The following is a 22,660-nucleotide window of genomic DNA, read 5'->3' as shown; positions in this document are numbered from 1 at the left end:
AACAAAGAACAGAAAATTACAAATAACAAAGAACAGAAATTCAAAGCACAGGTTTACAAAGAACAACACAGAAATTACAAAGAGCAACACACATAAATATATAAACAGTACAGAAATTAAAAGTTACCGATGATGCACGCTGGTCACAGTGATGACGAGAACGGTGGTCGACGGCGAGAAGAAGAAGGAAACAGATTGGGCGAGATTGGTTGGTCGACGGCGAGAAGCAAACAGATTGGGCGGGATTGGTTGGTCGACGGCGAGAAGAAGAAGAAGGTCTGTTACTTATTTTAGGTTTTAGGAGTTTTGGGGAGAAAGGGAAGATCTGTTACTCATTTTAGGTTTTAGGGGTTTTGGGGGTTTTGGGGGGAAATGGTTTATTTGGTACTGATTAACATTTTGGCTCTATTATTTTGGATCACCAAAATAATAGAGTATCACTTCCTAAGTCTAGTTCAAGAACAAATGAATCAAATTTAATGTATTTCATCCTAATCTAGAGATGCGACCTCCAAATCCAGAGTAGTAAACATATGGGTGAACATTTGAAGAATGAAGCAGTTGAAAAATGAAGGTTTAATTGCAGTTTTGGTCCATTTATTTTAGCTGAATTACGAAAATAGTTTCCCCATTTTATTTCTCCACAGTTTTGGTCCCTAAACAAAATTTTAATGCAAAATTTGATGAAGTGTTATTTTTTTAAGCCACACCACACCATTTATGATCATAGATATTAGGTACAATTGTTGCACCACGAGATCTTGAGGCATAATGTGGTTTAAATAAGTGCAAAAAAAAAAAATGACACTTCATTAAGTTTTGGACCAAAATTGTGTTTGTGGGACAAAAATTGGGGAGAAATAAAATGAGAGACTATTTTCGTGATTCAGCTAAAATAGGGGACCAAAACTGCAATTAAGCAAAAAACGAAACATTTTGAATCATTTTTTTTTGTCTTGTTTATATTTTGCTATAATTTGAATGATATAATTAACACTTATTACTTATTAATCTCTCTTTTGAAATTATTTAGATGATGTACTTGACACGTATTTTGATGACATTAAGGTATATTTTGAATGATGTAATTGACACTTACTAGTTATTAATTGATACTTATTTTGAGTTAAATGAGCTTAAATAATGTTTTTGGTATTTAATTTATTTTGAAAAAGAATGTCTCGGTGCTAATTTGTTTGTAATTATATTCCTTTGTAACCTATTTGCTTATAAGTTATAAATTTTAGAAGTCAAATTGAATCCTTTATATTTCCCAGCATCAATGTTTTATAAACATATTCAAACTAATGCCTCCCATAATAATTGTTCAAAATACAAAATATAAATATTATTGTCAAAATACACTTCAATATTTTGACTTTATTCCCTAATGTCTCAATTTTGTCTATCAACCTTGCCTTTCACGCCTCTCCACTTCTATGGTCCTTAGATAATGAGACTAGCTTATCCATCATTCTTGCTTTTCAAACATCATCAACTTCATTGTCCTTAGTTGAAGATTCTTTTTACCAAACTTTCAACCTTACCCAACAATTTTGTCTTCCACATATCTTGGTCTATTTTTTCATTAAGCAAACCTAGTTCCTTAACTTCATGAACACATAAATAAGTTGCAGTGATATATAGTTGTCGAATTTTTTTTTAGAGAAATTGGAGAAGGACCATAAAAAAATTATCTTCTAAAGTTCTTTTTTTTAGTTGCAGTAACTTTAACAACAACATTTTTTCGCAATGATATTTCAGAATTATAGGGTTAATGCTTTCACCTATAGAATAAGAAGAATATATTATTTTTGCTTATTTCATTTTCTACAATTTAACACCACAAAAGAAAAAGAAGAATGAATTATATAAATGAAGATTTTTGAAAAGAGAATATATGAAATTATGAAAAAAAAATAAGAATGTATTATATAGTTGGATATGTTACAATTACAACGAAGACATAGTTTCATATTTTTTTTAAAAAAATGAGTTTTATTTTTGTTTTCAAAATTATAACTTCCTTGAATTCCATTTCTCAATTTCAAGGGATAAATGGTCGATGCGATGACAATGATTTTAGAGGGCAATTTAATAATTTACTCAAATAAAAAATTACACACTAGAACACTACACCACCACTAAACGACACCCTTACGTCTCGGCATATGTCGTTGCATTGAAATGTAGTAATGCCCAGAAACGCAAACCCCAAATCCAAGCGTGCTAAAACAACTAAAACCCCGAGAGTCGAAGATCTGAGAGAGGCGTCACCGGAATAATCACATTCACTTCCGGCGAATGAGAAGGTTCACGTTGTTAACGCCGGTGAGTTGTTGAACAAATATCCCAAAACCATTCAAAATCAATTAATCCTCTTTCTAAAGCATCGATTCTCACTTCATCAATTCTTCCAATGCAGTTTCGGCGCCATTTTCTTTCATCTATTGCATCCGAACCTCTCCTTGATAAAGGAAATTCGTTCTCAAAATTCTTCTCCTCTCGCCAATCGTTGTTGCTTTCACGAAGTACGTTACGTTTCTAGTTCATTTTTTTCTTCTTGTTCTTTTAAGTAGTTGTTATTGCTATCACTTCCATTTTTCTGATTTTTTTAGGTTTTTTAAATTAATTAAGTTAAATATTGTATGTATTAGCTTTGTTCGGTTGCAGTTTTGTAACGAAAAAGGAGGAGTCTATAATTCCGGGAATTCCTTTGCGATATCGTTATGTTCATGCCACAGGTTGGGAGTCAAACACGAAAACTTTATTTATAGTTATCTTTGTACAGACACTTCTGATCAGATATGTGTCCCGGTGTCCGACGATAAGTGTTTGACACTGACATGACACCGACACCTTGATTACAATCAATAAATTCATTTTCTCAAATTAGGTGTCTATGTTGGTCAGTGTCCGTGCTTAATAGATAGTTACATTATTTAAATGTGTTAGGATTTTTCATTTATTTGGTTTCTTTTGTTATGCTTGTGTTGTTCCAGCAGCATATTCTTCTTCTGCTGAACGGGACTATTATCAGATGCTTGGTGTTCCTGAAAATGCCAGTCAGGATGAGATTAAGAAGGCATTTCACTTGGTGAGTGATTGTTGGGAATCCCTCGATTTGTTGGATTGATTGATTGATCATAGTTATGCTTGTTAGACTTAGAGTAGAGTAATAATGGAGTTGATTGGAAATATTACAACATTTGGGGAATGGAGATGGTTTATAGTTTTCACCTTCAACACTTTTAGTGGGTGAGTTGAAATTGAATTCCCACTGCTTGGCACTTTGTAGGAGTTATAGCAATGAAAATTAGGGGTCGTTAACTTTGCGAAAACATTTCATGTATTCATTTCCCAAAATGTGTATCAATTTTTCGGAAATGCATCTTCATTAATTAGTGTTTTATCTTCTCTCCATGACAATGACTTACTTCAAAAGCCTCTCATCAAGGTAAAATAAACACATTTTAGGAAACAAAAACAATAATTGTTTTCACAAAGTAAATGGCCCATCCCCTAGGTTTTTCTATTCTAGTCACAGTTGTCCCAATTCATAGGCCTCTATCAAGGTAAAATGAACACACATTTTAGAAAATGAAAACAATAATTGTTTTCACAAAGTAAATGGCCCATCCCCTAGGTTTTTCTATTCTAGTCACAGTTGTCCCAGTTCAATAGTGTTACTCAACCATGTTATGTTACTCAACCGTGTTCAATAGTGTTAATCCACTCCATTCCAATCCACTGCTGTAGTGCACTATTGACAACTTTGAGGAAAACCTTTATGTTGGAGAATCCGTAGTTGTTTTCTATTTTAATAGTGCATATTTTTTTTGTTTTATTATATGATGTGTGTTTTGTTTTTTATTCCCTTAAAATCTCTCCTTAATTCAAGGAAGAGAATTTCTTGTATTTCCTCTATTTAAACCAGTTGAGACTGAATAATAAAGCATAATAGCATTCTACCTCTTTTTTCTACACTTTATGTGGGTTGTAGTCAAATCATTGTCATTCTTATTTTTGGTTCTTCATTCTTACTGTTCCTGTTTGTGCCTTCAGCAAGCTAACCCCAGTTCTGGTGAGTGTGACTTACATTTTTATTCACAATTAGCATCTATCTAGATGCTTGGTTGTCAACACATTACTTACTTTAAATTTTAGAGTTTGAAGTGTCATGAATGCATAGTTTTAATACTGGAAATGATTTATGAATGCTGTGAAGTGTTAACAGTGACAGGAAATAGTTTTATCTATAGGTGATGATGACAATTGGATGAGAATTTGTCACATAATTACCTTCTAGTTGTGCATTTGTAAAGTCACAGAAGCTGATTTGTGGGATAACATTAGGTGCTCGGCTTGTATTTGGTGTTTCTAATGTTTCATCTAGTAAACCACATTATCCTTTTGGTGTTTTCCTAACATATGCCGAGGGATTGGGCAGCTTTGCTGCACTCATGTTTTGCTTTACCTTTTTTCCCTTTTTTTTTCAGGAAATCACTTGGCCTCCAAATTTATAGTCATTATATTCTCTGTGTTAATGAATTATTCTTTTATCCAAAAAATGTATTACTAGAAAAAAACTGAATCCTAATAAGCAGAGTTAATAATTTCCCACAATAATGTTAAAGGAGTTCTGTAGGGCTTGTGGAAGTCATTTTTTCTGCATTTTAATCTATAGAAACTGTTCTCGAAGCTTTGGTCATACTAAAAACAGTTGTCCAAATATTTTTGTTTTGCAGTCTTAATATATTTAATTATTTTGTCTTCACAGTCCTTTGACATTAATATTTGATAATCAAAGGTTTCCTTTAGTTTACACTATATTATCACACTTTTCTGCCCTGCCAGCTTGCTAAAAAGTACCATCCAGATGCGAATAAGAATAATCCATTTGCAAAGAGGAAATTTCAAGATATACGAGAAGCTTATGAGGTCCTTTTTTCCCCCTCACATTTTCATTCATCTGTAGCCCTCCCTTGCTTATTGTCTAAACTAGTTAACAGAATGATTGTTTTGTATTTATACTTACTTTTTGGTTAAATAATTTCAGACATTGAGAGACTCGAAAAAAAGGGCATACTATGACAAGGTAGAGTTATTTTGGCTTCCATAATTCTATTAAAATTTCTAAATTGGTATGACAGTTAGTCTAGGTCGTGTTTGTCTGAATCTTCTGTTGATCAAGGCTGTCCAAAATTTCTGTAATTCATAGCCTTCCTTCATTCCTATTTCGAATATTAAATTAACCAATACTTTTCCTTCATTTTCTCACACGAACTACTTTTTCGATTGAAGATGCGTACTCATGGTTCAGAGAACACAGAATATGGTAATGGATATGATGATGCAGAAAGATTTCGAAATGCTTATCGTTCTCATTTTTCTGATTCATTTCATAAAGTATTCTCTGAGGTAAATTTTTTCCTCATACTTTATATGTTTATTTTATTAATTTCATTTAAGTATTCAACTAGGAAAACTTAACAATATTTTTGATCTTGACAGATATTTGAGGAAGCAACAACTCAGTTCTCGTCAAATATAGAGGTCAACTTAACCCTTGTTTCTCTGGAGTTGTTTGAAATAGGTTCCTACTTTTTTGAGCTTAACCATTTGTTTATTACTTTGCCAATAGGTGGAGTTATCACTCACTTTCTCAGAAGCTGCGAGAGGATGCACCAAACATGTGTCATTTGATGCAGCAGTTCCGTGTGATTGCTGCAGTGAGTAAAGCTAATATGTTATTTGGACTTTTAGTCTATGATGCCTAAATATTACCAATGAACAGAATTTTTTGGACGAGGTTTAGTAATATTTATATTTATTGCATGCTAAACTGTGGATGTGACAAGAATTTCTATATGCTGTGGAATTGTTTTGCGGAAATAGTTAAAAGTATGTGGCTATGTGCCACCCGATATGTAAAGTGTTTTCCATTGTGACATCTGTTTGTAGCAGTGTTGTCAAATATCTGCCGTGGCAAATAGCGGTGCCAGATTTTTTGACAACCACCCTGTCGTTTAATGGTGGCCTGGCCTAAAATGAAGGATTTTGGCTTTCTGCCATTGTGCACCATTAGCAATAGACAGCACTGGTTTGTAGTGAAGTGAGCCAAAATGTTTGTTGTTTTGTTTCCCTTGACATAATAAATATTCTATTTGATGGTAATCATTTTCTTTATGTCAAATCAGATGGACGGGGATTTCCACAAAATGCTACCCCAAAAGTTTGTCCAACATGCAGGGGCTTAGGTCGAGTAAGTGCATTGAAATGTCGATATTAATATAGCATATATATTTTTTAAGAATCGATCCATGCATGTGACAGTTTCTTTTTGTGGTATTGAAGTTATTGATTTTAATACTTTCTTTTAATTCTTGTTATCATGATTTTCTTCCAGGTTACAATCCCACCATTTACATCAACATGCATTACTTGTAAAGGATCTGGCCGCATCATTAAGGTCCTCCATAAATTTCACAACAAGTATCATGAGGTTGGTTGCTCTGTATAAATATGTTTTGTGTATCTATTTTGTGCAGGAGTTTTGTTTGTCGTGTGGAGGATCTGGGGTTATTGAAGGGATTAAAGAGGTTAAAGTTACAATACCAGCAGGTTGGTTTATAATGCAAGCATTAAATTACCTGTAACTGTACCTTGGCTACAGCTCATTAAAATATTTGATCAAAGAGGAATAAGTGTTGATTATCATTGTGGTAGCTACTTATTCATATTGGAAATTCATTACCTGCCGATTATCAACTCCACCTACTTTTTATCCTTCGTAGTCAATTTTATTTTGATGTGGGAGAGCCTTTGGTCCCTATTATTAAGGTGTCAATTGTTAAAATTTAAAATTAAAATTAGAATTAGAATAATAAATAATTTAGAAATGGAAAGTTTTATTAATGCTATATTGCAGACGTTCCTGCCTAGATTTGATTAACCTTTTTATGCTTTGTTCAAAATAAGGTGGAGTTTTTCTGTTAAATCTTATTTTAGTTTTCAATTAACTGTAGGAGTGGATTCGGGAGATACAATCCATGTGCCGGAAGGTGGGAATGCTGCTGGAAGTAGTGGTCGACATGGAAGTTTATACATTAAAATAAAGGTAAAGTTTTTTGGGTTTTTTGTTACCAACTCCAAATATTTGCTGTAGTTCACATACTCGTGCATAACTGTTGGCCTATGAATCTTGACTAGTTTCACCCGAATTCTGCATCATTAAAGTGAAATATACACATTAGACTCATTCACTGCTCGTGATTATTTTGGTGAGCTGGGACAAATTCCCAAATGTCCTGGCAAATATTAATCTTTAAAAGTTGAAACTACATGCTTGTTTCCTTAATTTATAGTTTCTCGTGTTATTCAAAAGTGTAACAATAATGAAGATCCAGGCCACATAATACCTGATGGTTGTGATAAATAACCTCTTATTTGATAGGAAACAGATTATAATTCTTTCGCACTAACCTTTTCTATTTGCTTCATAGAGTATTTTCTACGATTCAAACTTCTCTCATATTTAAGCTTTCATAATTTAGTATCTAGGGGGTGTTTGTTTCAAGGATATAAATTCATTCCTGGGATTAACTTTCTTAGGTAGATAATAATAGAAATCTGATTCCCAGGTATTCTCCAGAAAATGTGTTTGGCAAGTATTTAACATTCCAAGGATTCATTTGTAAGAGTGTGGTATGGTGGCAGTTATATAAAATTCAACACTCACTACATAATAAACTAAATAACATACAATATATTTGATAAACTTAGTAATTAACAGAGTTGTTTTAGTTTTTTTGATAACTTGTTATGCTTTCTTAAATCTTCAATGTCTTAATTCACCTACAAAGTTTTGTCTTGGACATAAAAATGTTAATAGCAAATTTTCAATCAGCTTAGAGTGTAACTGTACATACGTGATGCAATTGATAGTTTAAATTACAGAAATTTCATTAGCAATGTTTGAAAATTTTAATTTTATACAGTTAAAAAAACCAAACCACTATAAAAGTTATTCTATCAATTAAAATTATCAATACTTTCCCATGGAAAAGTTAAACAGATAGTAGCATATCTCATGGAATATTTTTATTCCCATGTAGAAGATTAAATACTTCTGTTTGAAACAAGAATGAGTTTTCTGCTCTACTTGTAGAATATGTTTGTTGACAATTGACATGGTTATTATGTGCTATACTTATTCTTACTGTAGCATCATATTTTTGTATTGATATAGGTGGCCAAGGATCCAGTCTTTGTGAGGGATGGGGCAGATATCTACGTGGAATCTAATATTAGCTTTACACAGGTGAGTGCTAAGTAAATTTTTTGATGCTCTGCTCAACAACTCTTCCAGTACTTTTTGATGTTCTATCATCTGATTAATGGTGGGAAAGATCTAAGCATCCTTGATGCTCTGCCCCAAAAGGGGGAGCACTAAGAAAACACCTTTTCGCTGCCTGGTGTAGTCAACAATTTAGTTGCTAGGCTGAGGGATACAAACAAATGAAAATGATGTATATATGCCCAATGAAGCCAGAAGTTGCACTATATTTTCTCCGAAGTCTGATTATTACTCTTAGCTTCATGTATGTATTTATTCAAGTTGGTTGTAAACAATGGTTGCTTGTTAGTTAGACCTTTGTTAGATAAAAATAGGATTCGAAAGTCTACATTGGTAGTTGTTGAAAAAGAGAAAAACGTGAAGGCATCTGAGAAAATTAGTGTCTAAATTACACACCAAATAATATTCTATACAGTCATAAATTCGAGGATCTACATTTATTCTATTTACTGTAATTATACCAGTTAATTTCTAAGATTTGCCAATAATCCTTTCATAAGGGATGAAACCTTTATTTATAGGTTCCCTGTACACTTAGGATACGGGGGGAAATGATCAAAAGCAACTAACCTAACAAAACAGAAAACAGAACAAACATAACCTAACAACAAAGGTACAAACTAACTATCCCTATTTCTACCTGTCTTTCTAAAATAAACTGTTAGACCTCTTATTAGTATTGTTATTATACTATTATTAAGTATTGTTATAATATTATTATTATTATTATTATATTATTATTATTAGGCAACAGTTATTATATTAGGCAGTAGTTATGTTTATAGGTAGTTATTGTATAAATAGGAAAACTGATGGAAAAATCAGTAGACCATTATTTGGGAATTGGATATTGGTTGGGAGAGACCAAGCTCTCGAACTCTTGGAAGGGAGAGACCCAAGACTCTTGAATTTCTTGGGAACCCATTGTGTAATTCTATTGTATCATCAATAAAGGTCATTTATTTTCCTTAAATTTCTATGTTTGGTACCGGTTTCTATCATAAACCTTCAGAGATTTGTTAAAGCTGTTAGAGTCATTATCTCTAACGACATCACTCCAAAATGATGGCATAAGTTAAATGTCAGATGCCCTCTTGTCCTAAGGATTTTTAGCAGCCATAGACTTAAACCATTCATACCAAGTGAACACTTTTCAGATTGGGTTTTTGACTATGTATGCTCTTTGCAAAGTAAGGAATGTGGTAGCAAACCTTGTGACTCCATTGCCAACCAATTTAGACTTTTTATGAACTTCCTTATTGTGCTCAAAGCTAATGAATGTTTATAAATGAAGCCTAAAAGACTTATGCCTCGCTATATAACCTTTTTAATTTTTGTAATCTTTTCAATATCTTCTAGCATCAAGTCTAGACAATGTGTAGTTCATGGAGTCCAAAACAGTTTTCTTCTCTTGGCTTGTAGCAGTTTACCAAGACAAAAATAATATACTTAATTGAGTAACATAGTAACAATTAATATTATAATTATCAAATAAAGTAAGACTAATACTTAATAGTTAATACCAGCCACTATACAGTATATAGTTACTTCCAATTGTTCTATCCACTTGCTCATCATTTTCTTTTTCAGTCCCCCAACAAAGTAATCGAAAAGCTCAAATAATTTCTCCCCGGTCTTCATGAATGCAAAACCAACAATAGGCATAACAAACACTGGTCCTGGTCTGCAATTAACCACAAAGTTTATCATCTTAGGTCGAACTAGACTGTAATTTCATCTTAGGAATTTATATTGGGCTTAACTCATTCTTACAAAGTTGGTTTATGCATATGTTTAGCAATAAGATTACCTACCGCCACTGCATGGTGTAATTGCACTTTCACGTGGATATTTAAAAGCTACAGAGTGTAAGTTAGTTAGTTAGGTCTGTGAGATAAGAGGCTATATAAATAGAAGGAGGATGGACTGGAGTGAGTAAAATTGATTTTGTAAGGGACTTAGATTGAGAGAGCACCGGGTCTCTCAAATACCTGGATGTAATACCTTGATATTGTACGTAGCTCTGTATTATTGTTATTAATAGCACAAAGTTTTAATTTTTTACAGGCTATTCTTGGTGGCAAAGTTGAGGTGCCTACTTTATCAGGGAATATGCAAGTAAAAGTAAGACAAGATTTACGTTGTATCTTTTTTCCTTTTTTGTAATTGTGCAGAAAAGTTTGTTGGAGTGGAAGTCACCCATTTCAAGATTATGCAGTATGAAATTGAAATTTGATTCACACATGATTAGCATATCCATTTCCTTTCACTTGAATTTAAGTCTTTCTGATGTGTGTGACAACACAATTAAATTCTTAGTTTTAGTGATTGATTAAACTAAATGCAGAAAGCATTATGTTGTATTCTTTATACACAAGGTATGAGCTATTTACAAGGAATATCAACAGTTCCCCTCATGGTGGCACAAATGTCATATGCATCAAACTTGTTTCGGATGAAAGGGGGAGTGTTGGAAACTTGGAATTAATGTTAGTATTGGAGTTGAAGCAAATATATTTGTGTACATAGTTAGCCATATACCTAGGTAATATCATACATGCACTTAGGAAATAGGAATGCCATTAATTTCCTTGTAAATGCGAATTATATTTATTGCTAAGAGTGTATAAATAGAGGGTCAACTGAGTGCAGATCACTGAAGTATTACAGAGAAATTTCTTTCTCATATTCTATGACATTCATCAAGTCTCCTAAGTTGTTTTTTTTCTATCATTCCCATAGAAATCGTTTTTGCATGACTACTTGTGTTGACCTATTTTATCTAACTTTAGTCAATTATGATCCCTCAGATACCTAAGGGTGTTCAACCAGGACAACTGCTAGCATTTAGAGGCAAAGGTTAATGAAGAACCCTTATGAGAGTTTTGCACAAGTTTATCGTCCTTTTGTTCCATGTTACTGGATAAGTATATTTACTATAGTTGTTGATGCAGGACTGCCAAAGCATGGGTATTTTGTACATCATGGGGATCAGTATGTGCGTTTTCGTGTAAACTTTCCAGTGTAAGTTCTTCTTTTGTTATCGTTGTTAGAAATCTGAAACATATCATGTTACATCATTCAATTTCTTGTAACTTCATAGAGTATTTTAGATTATCTCTTAGAACTTGTTTTTATATTTCCTTATATATCATGATTTTTTTCCTATTTAGTTTTAGAGCAAATTACACTCACCTTCCGTGAAGTCTTCTTAAATAACACTAAAACTCCTAATTTGTAACTAAACACTAACCTCCCTTAGTTTTTATTGAAAGTGACAACCACCTCCCTCCCCTTTAACACCACTAATTCTTAATGAACTTCTTCACTTTCACTTTTATTTTTTTGAAGGATTGCTTTCACTTAACTCTTACAAGTTACAGTCAGACTCCTTGTATAAGCTCTCTTTTTTCATATTACCAAGAAATCTTCTTCAATTGTTGCACATGTATTTGTAAATTCTTTTATTTCAATTAGTCTTCTATTTCTGTAATTTCCTTTAGTTTACTGGCCAATGAAAGGGAGGGAGATGAAGGGTTTCAAGTTTCAACTTCAACTCATTTATGTAGAAGATAGACAAAATAAAATTTTAGGAATTTTTTTTCTTTCTATTTGTTAACAGGAACTTAACGGTGTCAAAGTGAGGGGAGGTGAGTGTCATGTGAGAAACTAGAAGGGGCATTTGAGAAACTAGTATTTTACCTTTTGTTATAATAACATCCGACATACCATTCACATCAATATCATTTTTGTTCTTCTGAGTATTTCATTTCCTTAATCTATACTTTAATGACTAATCCTATAACTTCAACAAGCATTGTGTTCTTTTGTAATACTTCTTATAATCTAATATCTTTTGAGGAATTTGTTATTTTTCATGTAAAGCAGCAAAGGAATGCATTTCTTTATAATGTTGTGCTGATCTCAGCTCCTTATGGATGCTGGTTTAAATTATGGCATTAGAAAAATGGTTACTTTATTTTGGGCTCTCCTTTTTCCTGTCAGTTACCTGTTATTAACATTAGCCATAAGTATAAAAGGAAAAGGGAAATTAAATAATTGGTCAAGCAGTGCTACATACTTTTGGTGCCTTTTATTACTGTTCTACAATTTCATAATGTTACTGCTTCTGATTGTTTAGTCATTGCTGGCCACTATGGTTTGGAGATTGCTGCTACATTTTTAGATTCCTAAAAAAATTGAAATTTGCTTTCAATTGATGTTATTGTGCCATATTAAATTGGTATTTATCAAGTACAGACCATTTTTCCATTTGCTCATGTTTATACAAGTATGAGCTTGCTTACTGCTAAGTTATCATTTGCATGAATTTACTTTTGGTCCACTCATCCTGTTTTAGTGCAATCAACGAACGACAACGTGCTATACTTGAAGAATTTGCAAAGGAGGAAATAAAGGAGGGAAGTAGTTCAATATTTGAAGGAAATTGGTATGTGTGTGCTTTATCTTAGTGCGTGGTAGATAGTGCTAGTTTTAGTTGGCTTATGTCCAACTAAGATTTGATGGTTGTATAGCTTTTGAATGTGGCAAGTCATGGTACTGACATATGTAGAATACAGTGAGTTAAAATGCTTCGAAAGTTAAATAACTTGCTCGAAGAAAAAAAATGTAAAGCTCTGTTTATGCACAAAACCTATAACCATTTGTGGGGATAGAGTTCAGGATACATGTTCACTATGTATACATTGTGGTAATAGAGTCGGGGATACATGTTCATTATGTATACATATTCCAATAACTGTACAAATACTTGTCTGTAGATATGTATCAAAAGATAGATACCAATTACCAAATGTAGGCCTAGTTTGGTTTAGCTTCTAGCTTATGGGAGCTTGTCAATTAAAAAAGTTTATGATTCTTTACTTGCGAAAAAGTCTACTATATAAACTTTACAGGTGTTTTTGAAGAACTTAAATGAGAGAGTTTTTGAAATAAATGAGATGCAAAAGCTAATTTCAAATTATGAATAAGTTAATTAAAAAACTTGCAGTTGTTGCATGATTGTTTTTGTACTTCTTTTTGTTTAAGTACTTCGAAGATGTTTATCAAAACCAGTTACTTGAAAGTTGAAACACTGGGTAGTTAAAATCCTCATTGGCCTGTGTTGTGTATTTAATTATTTATGTTTTTGAGTGAAATCTGATTGTAATATAGATCCAAAATGGATAACAGGCTTTACCAGCAGCTGTCTACTGGTTGAACTTACAGGTGGCAGCAAATTCTTGAATACACGACTGGTCCAAAGTTTATGCTGGAACTATCTGTGCTGATACTATTCCTTGTCTTCATTAACAAAATGTTGAGCTGATCTGATGGATTGTTCAAAGTTTAAACATGATTGAAGTGGACTTGTCAAAAGACAAATTCTCCTGATTGCTGTATTCTCCTTCCTTCCGGACTATGTACAGTACAAGGTACACAACTGATTTATCACTAATTCTCGAAACCAAACCTTTCTTGTGGTTTCTAGCTTTTCTTTTTCTTTATTTTTTCTTCGGTACTTATGTTATATGTGAGAAGGAAGAGTAGGAGCAGTTGGTCTAGATGCTCGTTGGGTACACATCTAATATTCATGTATTATTTACTGCAATAAGATCACAGCTGCTGAAGGGGAGTTTCCTCTGCAATCTCAGCACTAAGCTTTTAAAGAGATTTTACACTCCTTGCCCCAGCTTAAAAGCTAGAAAATGCTAAAAGCACAGTCGATTCTCTTAGTCTGACTCCTCTCGCCTCATATCATCATCCCTTTAACATGTGTATTTCCTGCCCTTAATGGTAACCAACTTGAGAACTCACCCCATTCCCTTTTTCTTTTCCTTTCTTACCTCTCCTCTTATTCCCACATCATTCTTCAGGTCTTTCCCCCTGCTCACGTGTTCCCTGGTTTGGGACTTTCTCCTAATCCATCTTATGACTGTCACCTGTTTAAATTTAAGCCTTGTCCTTAAGGCTGCAATATAAAAATTCCAGGAACTGATTTTTAAAGCCTCTTTTCATGCAGTCTCTTCTGTTGACTGCCCTTTCAATTGGATTTTCCGCTTATACATTTTGCTCGTGTTTTGTTATGGTTCTAACCAAGTACTCCATCGCAGTAATTTTTACTTTCATCCCCTAGAGTAGGTCCCTCATGACATGATAATGTCCCACAATCCCTTTCAGTGGAGGAATATAGAAAAAAAGATGAACTTGCACAATATTAGGTAAATTTAGCTTTGAAGCTACCAATCCAACTCTTTCTATGTATTGATAAAGCCCGTACAACTGTGTAAGCAAGTTTAGGATTACTTCGCATGTTCCATCACTTGTGGCAATATAATATGTAGGGACAAAAAGAAGGAGCTGCAAGAAAAAATTCGCTGTATTAATGTTGAACTTCAGGCTTCTATCAAAGAGATAAATTTCTGGTTCTAGAAAATGAAAAAATCAATACAGGAGAAAGGAGAAAACTAAATAGCCTAGGCAATTAAAGAGTTCCACTGCCAGTCTCTTCCAAAGATTAATCCAGCCTATCTCACCATGATGTTTGAGCCTTAATTAACTGCTTTCTCCATTCATCTAGCATGCCATTTCGTTCCACTATCAATTGATTGACTTCTTCCATTGATGAGTTTGTTACATCCCCTACCTGCATCCTTCCTTTTTGACTTACAACACCCTTCCTCTTTTACTTATAATTTATTTTCAATTGATTCCATCTATAAACCTGGGAAGCTCCATGAAGAAGCATTTTTCAACTAGCTCATGGTTATGCTAGAAAGTTTGTTATGGATTAAGGTTGTTGTTAAATACAAAGAGTATTGAGAGACATGTTGAATAACCCGTGTGTTTTAACTACACAACGGAAATTCTTATAGACTGAGTATTAAACAAACATAATGACAAAAATACTAATAGACAGTAATACTAAAGTACCGGAATACTTACAACCCATCTAATCTAATTATTTACATTCTAATATAATATTTTAACACTCCCCCTCAAGTTGGAGTATATAAATCAAATGCACCCAACTTGTTACATATATAACTAATTCTAGGATCTCGCAATGACTTTGTAAAAACATTTGCCAACTGATTATTGGAATTGACAAAGCTAGTGGTGATGTCACCCGATTCGATCTTTTCTCTAACAAAATGACAGTCTATCTCAATATGCTTGGTCCTCTCATGAAAAACAGGATTTAAGGCAATGTGCAATGCAACTTGATTATCACATATTAGTGTTATTGTGCCGGCCTCTTCAAATTGAAGTTCTTTCAGTAACTGTTTCAACCAGATGAGTTCACATGTTACTAGTGCCATGTCCCTGTATTATGCCTCAGCGCTGGATCTTGCAACATTTTGTTTCTTACTCTTCCAAGATATTAAATTTCCTCCGACAAGTACACAATACCCGGGAGTGGATCGTCTATCAATGGGTGAACCTGCCTAATTGGTATCTGAGTAGCCAACTATATGAGTATGTCCTCTATCTTCATAAATGAGACATTTTTCAGGTGCACTTTTGATGTATTTAAGAATTCGGATTACAACATCCATATGTTCTTGGCAAAGATAATTTAAGAACTGGCTTACCACACTGGCAGCGAAGGAAATGTTAGGACGAGTAATTGTGAGATAGTTTAATTTCCAACCAATCTCCTATATCTTCCTGAATCTGATAGATGCTCCCCCTGATTAGGTAGTAGTTTGACATTTGGATCCATAGGAGTATCAACTGGCTTGACATTTAATATACCTGTTTCTTCAAGAATATTCATAGCATATTTTCTTTGTGAAATTACAAGGCCATCCTTGGATTGGGCTACCTCAATACCCAAAAAATAATGAAGTTTACCGAGGTCTTTAGTCTGAAATTGATTTGAAAGGTGTTTCAATTGGAGTATTCCTTGCTGATCACTACCAGTTATAACAATGTCATCCACATAAACAATAAGATAGATGCACCCTTGAGCTGAGTGACGATAAAATACAGAGTGATCAGCTTCACTACGAATCATACCAAACTCTTGTACTACCGAGCTGAATCTGCCAAACCGAGCTTGAGGAGAATATTTAAGCCCATAAAGGGACCTGTGTAGCCGACAAACCATGGTGGAAGACTCCCCCTGAGAAACAAACCCTGGTGGTTGCTCCATATAAACTTCTTCTATAAGATCACTGTGCAAAAAAACATTTTTAATATCAAGTTGATGGAGAAGCCAATGTCGAATTGCTGCAATGGAGAAAAACAGTCTGACAGATGCCATTTTGGCAACAGGGGAGAAGGTATCACTGTAATCCAACCCAAAAATCTGAGTATACCCTTGGCTACCAAACGAGCCTTAAAGCGATCAATCTTACCATCAAGGTCAACCTTCACTGTATAGAGCCAACGACACCCAACGAAAGACTTCCCATGAGGTAAAGGAATCAGTTCCCAAGTACCACTGCTTTGTAGAGCACACATCTCATCAAGCATTGCTTGCCTCCACTCAGGATGGGATAATGCGTCACCTATAGTTTTAGGAATAGAAATAGAAGACAAAGAAGACAAGCAAGTGTAATGCAAAGGAGAGAGACGATGATAACACAAATCAATATAACGAGGAGATGGATTACAGGTTGTGCGAATATTCTTACGAAGAGCAATGGGAAGGTCATGCTCAGGTGGCAGGGCTGAATCCGGAGGTGGTGTTGGAGGAGAGTCTGTAATGGGAACAAGAACAAGCACAACAGAGGGTAGGCGACAACGCTGATATGTTTGTAGTGGTCGTGGAGGTTGAGAGGCAGACTCGACAGGTTCGATAGGAATACGAGTGAGCGGAATAGGGATAACTACCTGAGGAGGTTTGAGATTAATGTCTTGATGGGGCTCAGTAGCTACATGGGTAGATTTAAAATATTGTACATGTTCAAAAAAGGTAACATCGACTGATGTAACGTAGCAGTGTAGTGTAGGAGAATAATAACGATAACTCTTTTGGGACTGATGATAACTGAGAAAGACACACTTGAGTGATCGAGCTGACAGTTTGTCCAAACCAGGAGATAAATTGTGGACAAAACACGTGGACCTAAAGATACAAGGTGGTAGTGGGTGAAGAGGGGTATGGAGAAAGAAGACCGAATGAGGGATATTTCCATCAAGGACAGAATACGATTGATAAGGTAGCATGCTGTTAAGACTGCATCCCCCCAAAAACGGAATGGAACATTGCCATGGATAAGTAAGGTTCGTGTGATTTCAATGAGATGCCGATTTTTGCGTTCGGCTACCCCGTTTTACTGGGGTGTATGAGGACATGATATTTAGTTTAGAATACCATTGGAAGCCATAAAATTTTGAAATTGATGGGACAAATATTCCCGAACATTATCACTTCTTAAGGTATGAATAGAAACTCCAAATTGAGTCTTAATTTCTTGATAAAATTGCTCAAAAATGGAAAACAGTTCAACTCTATTTTTCATTAAAAATAACCACGTACAACGAGAGTAATCATCAATAAAGGTAACAAAATACTTAGACTCTGAATTAACACAATACGAGAGGGACCCCAAACGTCAGAGTGAATTAAAGCAAAGGGAGATGATACTCTTTTATTGACTCGATCAGGAAAATTACTACAAGTGTGATTTCCTAACTGACTCGACTCACAATGTAAAGTAGACAACTTAGACAAACTAGGCACCAGTTTTTGCAGTTTGGTAAGACTTAGGTGTCCTAGCTGAGCATGGATAATATCAGGGGATTCTGTGGCAGAGCACGTCTTGGAAGATGTAGAAAGGTAATAGAGGCCTTGAGACTCACATCCAACGCCAATTGTCTGTCCCGAACTCCGGTCCTGCAAAGTAACATTATCATTAGTGAACAAATGCAACTGAGATGGAAGGGAGAATTTGGACAGTGCCAACTCCTTGAGACCGGGTTTGAGTGCCATTGGCAGAAGTTATAGTAGGTAAAAAACCAGATGTAGAGAGTGAAGAAAAGAGACATTTGTTACCAGTAACATGATCAGACGCACCAGACGAGAGAAGATGAGTGAGAGAGGTAAACAAATGAGTTACTAGTGTGTGCAACCGAAGTAGGAGAACTAGAGTTAGGATGACTCTGAATCCGTCAGAGGAAATCTTCATAATTTGCCGGGGAGCCTTGTGGAGATTGTGTAGTCTGAATAGTGGCAAAAGGATCAAGCTGAGTTGCATTTATCGAAGGTGAAGGCTTACCATGCAACTTCTAACAACGATCAATAGTGTGTCCAAGCCGATTACAATGCTCACATTTGGGACGAGGCTTAGAGTTGGATGGTCCTCCACCAGAGCGATTCTGATTATGTCCCTGAGATGCAAGGGCAACAGTTCACCCGGAGCTGAAGTAATAGAATGCTCAACTGGATGTTTTGGTGGTACTCGAAGGAGGATCGTTGAGATAGTAGACATATCTAGAACAATAACAAATCCCAAAATTTGATAACGAGTTGCAAAGTAGTCCTGGGGTAGGCCATAAAGTGCAAAGAGCATGAAGAAGGTGTTGCGTTGATCCAACTCCTTCTGTTCAACTGGATTACTTGCAGTAGGACTGAAAAGCCCATTAAAATCATGAAGTGCACTATGAACGTTGCCAAGATATAAAGAAACAGAGCCATCTATTGTCTTCGAAGTAATGATATTCAACAAGCGGTGACAAACTCCATAGAGACGTTGAGTGTCGTTAGTATAGAGTGCCTTTGCTTGACTCCAAATCGATTCACACGTGAGTTGTGGACGAAAAATTGGTTTAACATCTGGATGAAGTGTTGACTTAATGACACTACACAACTGAGCATCTATCTGTTTTCATTTTGATGTTACAGTCACAACCACCTTTTCAGGCTTTTGAGTGAGATGATCCTCGTAACCTTGACCAAGCATCCATAGTTTGATGTCGGCGGTCCGACTATCATAATTTGATCTATTCAATTTTTCGACAGAGAGAGGAGAGGTGATGTAGTTGGTGAAGATGCTCTTTGTTTCAGACTGAGACGTCATGGTCAGTAAAGAGTGCTAGAAAACGCGTCGGAACCGGGAAAACAGGGGCTGTTTGAACTGGAACTCGTATATCTGTAACTCGAAACTAAGGGCAGATATGAAAGCAAGAGGCCGAGGCGAGTGCCACGGAAGAAGCGGCCACGTGAATGGTTGCCAGACGCGCCTTCTCGCGCGGTGGTTGCAGGCGGCGCGTGGATCTCACGCGTGTGGAGGTTGGAGGCGCGTGGGGGCTTTTCTGACGACGTGTCTGAAGGGGTAGGCCGATCTGGGGTGTACGATGCTACTGGAGTTGTCGTTCGTCGAAAAAAATCGTCGGAGATAGCGGCGGCCGTGACGGCAAAGCATGGATGGATGGACAAAAATTGAGGAATCAACGTATCAAAGGCTGGGAGGGGGAAACCGGAGTTGAGAACACGGTTTGTCGGGAAAAAAAAAAATTCACTAGAGACAGTGAATCTACTGGGTAGTTGACGATTAAGGTTGTCTCTCAACAAACTTTAGATACCATGTTAAATACGAAGAGTATTATTGAGAGACATGTTGAATAACCCGTGTGTTTTAATTACACAACGAAAGTTCTTTATATAGATTATGAATATTAAACAAACATATTGACAGGAATACTAATAGACAATAATATTAAAGGACTAGAATACTTAGAGCTATCTAATCTAATTATTTACATTATAATATAATATTTTAATAGTTGTCTACTTGCACCTTATATGTTAATTGGTTTTTATATATTTTTAATGTTTTTAATTTACTACAAAAGTATGTGCTGATATTGAGGTTAAGAAAAATGCTATTGGACAATTAGTTTGCCATGAAATGCAAATTGCAAGATGTTTTATTCCACGTGCCATGGACTAACGATTAGGTAGTTAGCAGGATTGAATTATCATATTGGACACATTAATAGATGATCTAAGGACATAGTATCCTAATTATTTGAAACTCTAGATAACTTTGCTTATGACTCACTTTGTCACGTTATGACAGTTATAGAGATATTGGAGCAAGTTTCGTCGAGATCCATTCAATATTGGAATAAGTGAATGGACTACGGAAATCAAATATTTTTGTGGAATCTGGTCCATTTGATTGTTGTTGAACAATATCAATCAAAGAATAAGATTGCGAGTTAAACGATGGTGAGAATTTATTTGATGAAGAATTCTTCCACAGTTTGACTGATTTATGTGAAGGTCATCAAGGATTTCAAATCAACGATGGAAACTCCCCGTGTATTCTTTTTCCAATATAGTTTTCCTTGTTCATTTATTTTGTAATCCCTTTTTGCAGATAATGGTTTCTTTATTGTTGCATGTTATACAGTTATATATAGTAGATCAGGGTCCACTCAATACGTTATAAGGCGTTATAAGGCATAAATTAAAATCATCAGACGATAACTTTTTAAAATGAATAAATAGATTATCAATATTTTATTTAAAATTTATTTTTTGTACTTTTTTTCAATGCAAAATCATTTATCAAATTACTGTAATTGATTTTGTTTATCAATTCTTTTTCAATCGATAATAAAGTTAATTCATTCATTCTTGTAACATGATTGATTTTAGATTAAATTTAATTAATTTGAATTTCAGAAAACTTCTTTTTGCTGAAGATAGTTATTTGATTGTTAGCATTTCTTTTTTTGTAATTTTTAATAGTTTGATTCATATTTTTGAATTTGATATTTATATCTATGAAAATATAAGCAACACCAATTAAAGATAAATATTACAACAATAGAACCTAATCGATGATATATTATTTGAAATAATTTGTTTTTCTAATTCCTTCTCCAATCAAATAGAAATTGTTGATATGTCTAAATTTGAAACAGAAAAAGACTTAATTGAAATATTCTATAAGAATAAAACGAGTAACACATTTTTACACAGCGACGCATTTTTTTATTGAATGGATGTTGCTCCAAAGCTAGACAAAAACATATACATGGAGAATCTGAATTTTCATTTGACTTTATGCCTAACACCAAAAGAAAATTATTACTGTACATCATTGTGATGTGTTGAATGAAATAATTGCACTAATATATAGCATAGATCATAACATCTTTTTGCGACAAGTTGGTAATTGTATGATTATAATTATTTGATATTTCAAGTACGATTGGCATTTAACAGTTCACAAATTTTAATATGTGCCGTGAATCAATTTTAAAAAATATTTAATATTTCAACGACTACATGTGTCATGTTTTAAAATAAAAATTAATGATTATTTTTATTTGTTACTGATATAGGTATTTAAATGATATCGATTTTATAAAAATATAAACAAATAAATATATATTTTGTGTTGACATTAAACTTCTAACTTATTCATTTATAAAATGAAGAGGATTATAAATTGTTATTTAAAAAGAAATTGTCAACTGTCATTAAAATTTCCAAATATTGATAGACGCTAGAGCACTTATAAAATCAGTCTATCGTAGAACTCACCTTAAAAAGATAGTACTAGCGACACATGCTTGATGATCCAGTGATTGTCTTCTTCATTGGGAGCAATTTTCTGCACAAGTTCAGTTGGCAACATTAATACATAGAAAGCTTGAAGCTTCTTTAAGTGCTGGATTCCAATGAGTAGTCTCTTTAGTTGGAGCATGTTCCATAACTTGTTTTCTCAGAGAAGGCAGTGTTCCATTGTCAATAATGACATAATTCAAATCCTCAAAGCATTGTTCTTTAGATTCTGAAACCTCCATCTGGAAAATGTAAATTTTCGTTAATCAAAGGTCTAGGACCGTCTTAAACATTTTGGATATTATTTTGTAATCTTAAAAAATTAAGCTTAAAAAAAAAAAGTATAATTCTAATAATTAAAAAAAAAAAATGGTATAATTAATTTTTAGTCGTTATAAAAAAAATTACAATTTTTTAATTTTTAAAAATTATTTTTTTATTCACTTTTAATCACTATTTGAATTTTTTTTGTAAAACATTGATACTTTTAGTCTCTAAAAAAAGTTCCTATAAAATTAAAATAACTAAAAGTAAATAAAATATTTGTAGGGTTAAACTTGAAAGGTCCTAATTTTTTAGGGATTAAAAATAATTACTTTTAATTGCAATTTTGTTCTTCTACTTGCACCAATTCACGAAATTAGTTCTCCTGTTTTAAAATCCGACAATTTTTATCCTTCTCTAAAATATTTGAACTAAAAAATAATGATGAGACTTATAAACGACGAAGAATATAATATCATGATATAAAATAATCTAAATGCATTAAT

At 34.0% G+C, this 22,660-nt stretch overlaps 1 protein-coding gene across 6 annotated transcripts; it reads left to right on the top strand.

Moving 5' to 3' along the window:
* Positions 1–2,149: 2,149 nt before the first annotated feature.
* LOC101512369 (chaperone protein dnaJ 1, mitochondrial) lies at positions 2,150–20,851 on the top strand. 6 transcript variants are annotated; one of them, XR_003471568.2, is made up of 20 exons: positions 2,151–2,331; positions 2,426–2,531; positions 2,658–2,744; positions 3,006–3,097; positions 4,858–4,941; positions 5,060–5,098; positions 5,305–5,421; positions 5,515–5,556; positions 5,645–5,732; positions 6,201–6,265; positions 6,410–6,472; positions 6,552–6,624; positions 7,029–7,120; positions 8,252–8,323; positions 10,427–10,483; positions 11,170–11,218; positions 11,314–11,383; positions 12,720–12,809; positions 13,589–13,794; positions 20,392–20,851. XR_003471568.2 is itself a non-coding variant. In XM_004490341.4 (19 exons), the coding sequence occupies exons 1-19, from the start codon at positions 2,305–2,307 to the stop codon at positions 13,578–13,580; spliced, it is 1,344 nt and encodes a 447-aa protein (XP_004490398.1). In that variant the 5' UTR covers positions 2,150–2,304; the 3' UTR covers positions 13,581–13,797. The 6 variants fall into 6 exon arrangements, 2 of the variants coding, with proteins under 2 accessions (XP_004490398.1, XP_027187706.1); XR_003471567.2 differs by having other exon boundaries at positions 2,152–2,331; positions 3,003–3,097; XM_004490341.4 differs by lacking the exon at positions 20,392–20,851 and having other exon boundaries at positions 2,150–2,331; positions 3,003–3,097; positions 13,553–13,797.
* The last annotated feature ends 1,809 nt before the right edge of the window (positions 20,852–22,660 follow it).

This window comes from Cicer arietinum, chromosome 2, assembly GCF_000331145.2.
Source record: "Cicer arietinum cultivar CDC Frontier isolate Library 1 chromosome 2, Cicar.CDCFrontier_v2.0, whole genome shotgun sequence".
Lineage (NCBI taxonomy): Eukaryota > Viridiplantae > Streptophyta > Magnoliopsida > Fabales > Fabaceae > Cicer > Cicer arietinum.
The sequence above is the reverse complement of the archived record's forward strand: the minus strand, read 5'-3'. Positions and strand labels throughout refer to the sequence as shown.

Excerpts from the sequence above, each read along its gene's own strand:
- LOC101512369 (XM_027331905.2), top strand. The coding sequence starts at position 2,305 with ATGAGAAGGTTCACGTTGTTAACGCCG. Across the intron at positions 4,942-5,059 it reads ATATACGAGAAGCTTATGAG|ACATTGAGAGACTCGAAAAA; the intron begins GTCCTTTTTTCC and ends AAATAATTTCAG. Across the intron at positions 5,557-5,644 it reads AGTTCTCGTCAAATATAGAG|GTGGAGTTATCACTCACTTT; the intron begins GTCAACTTAACC and ends CTTTGCCAATAG.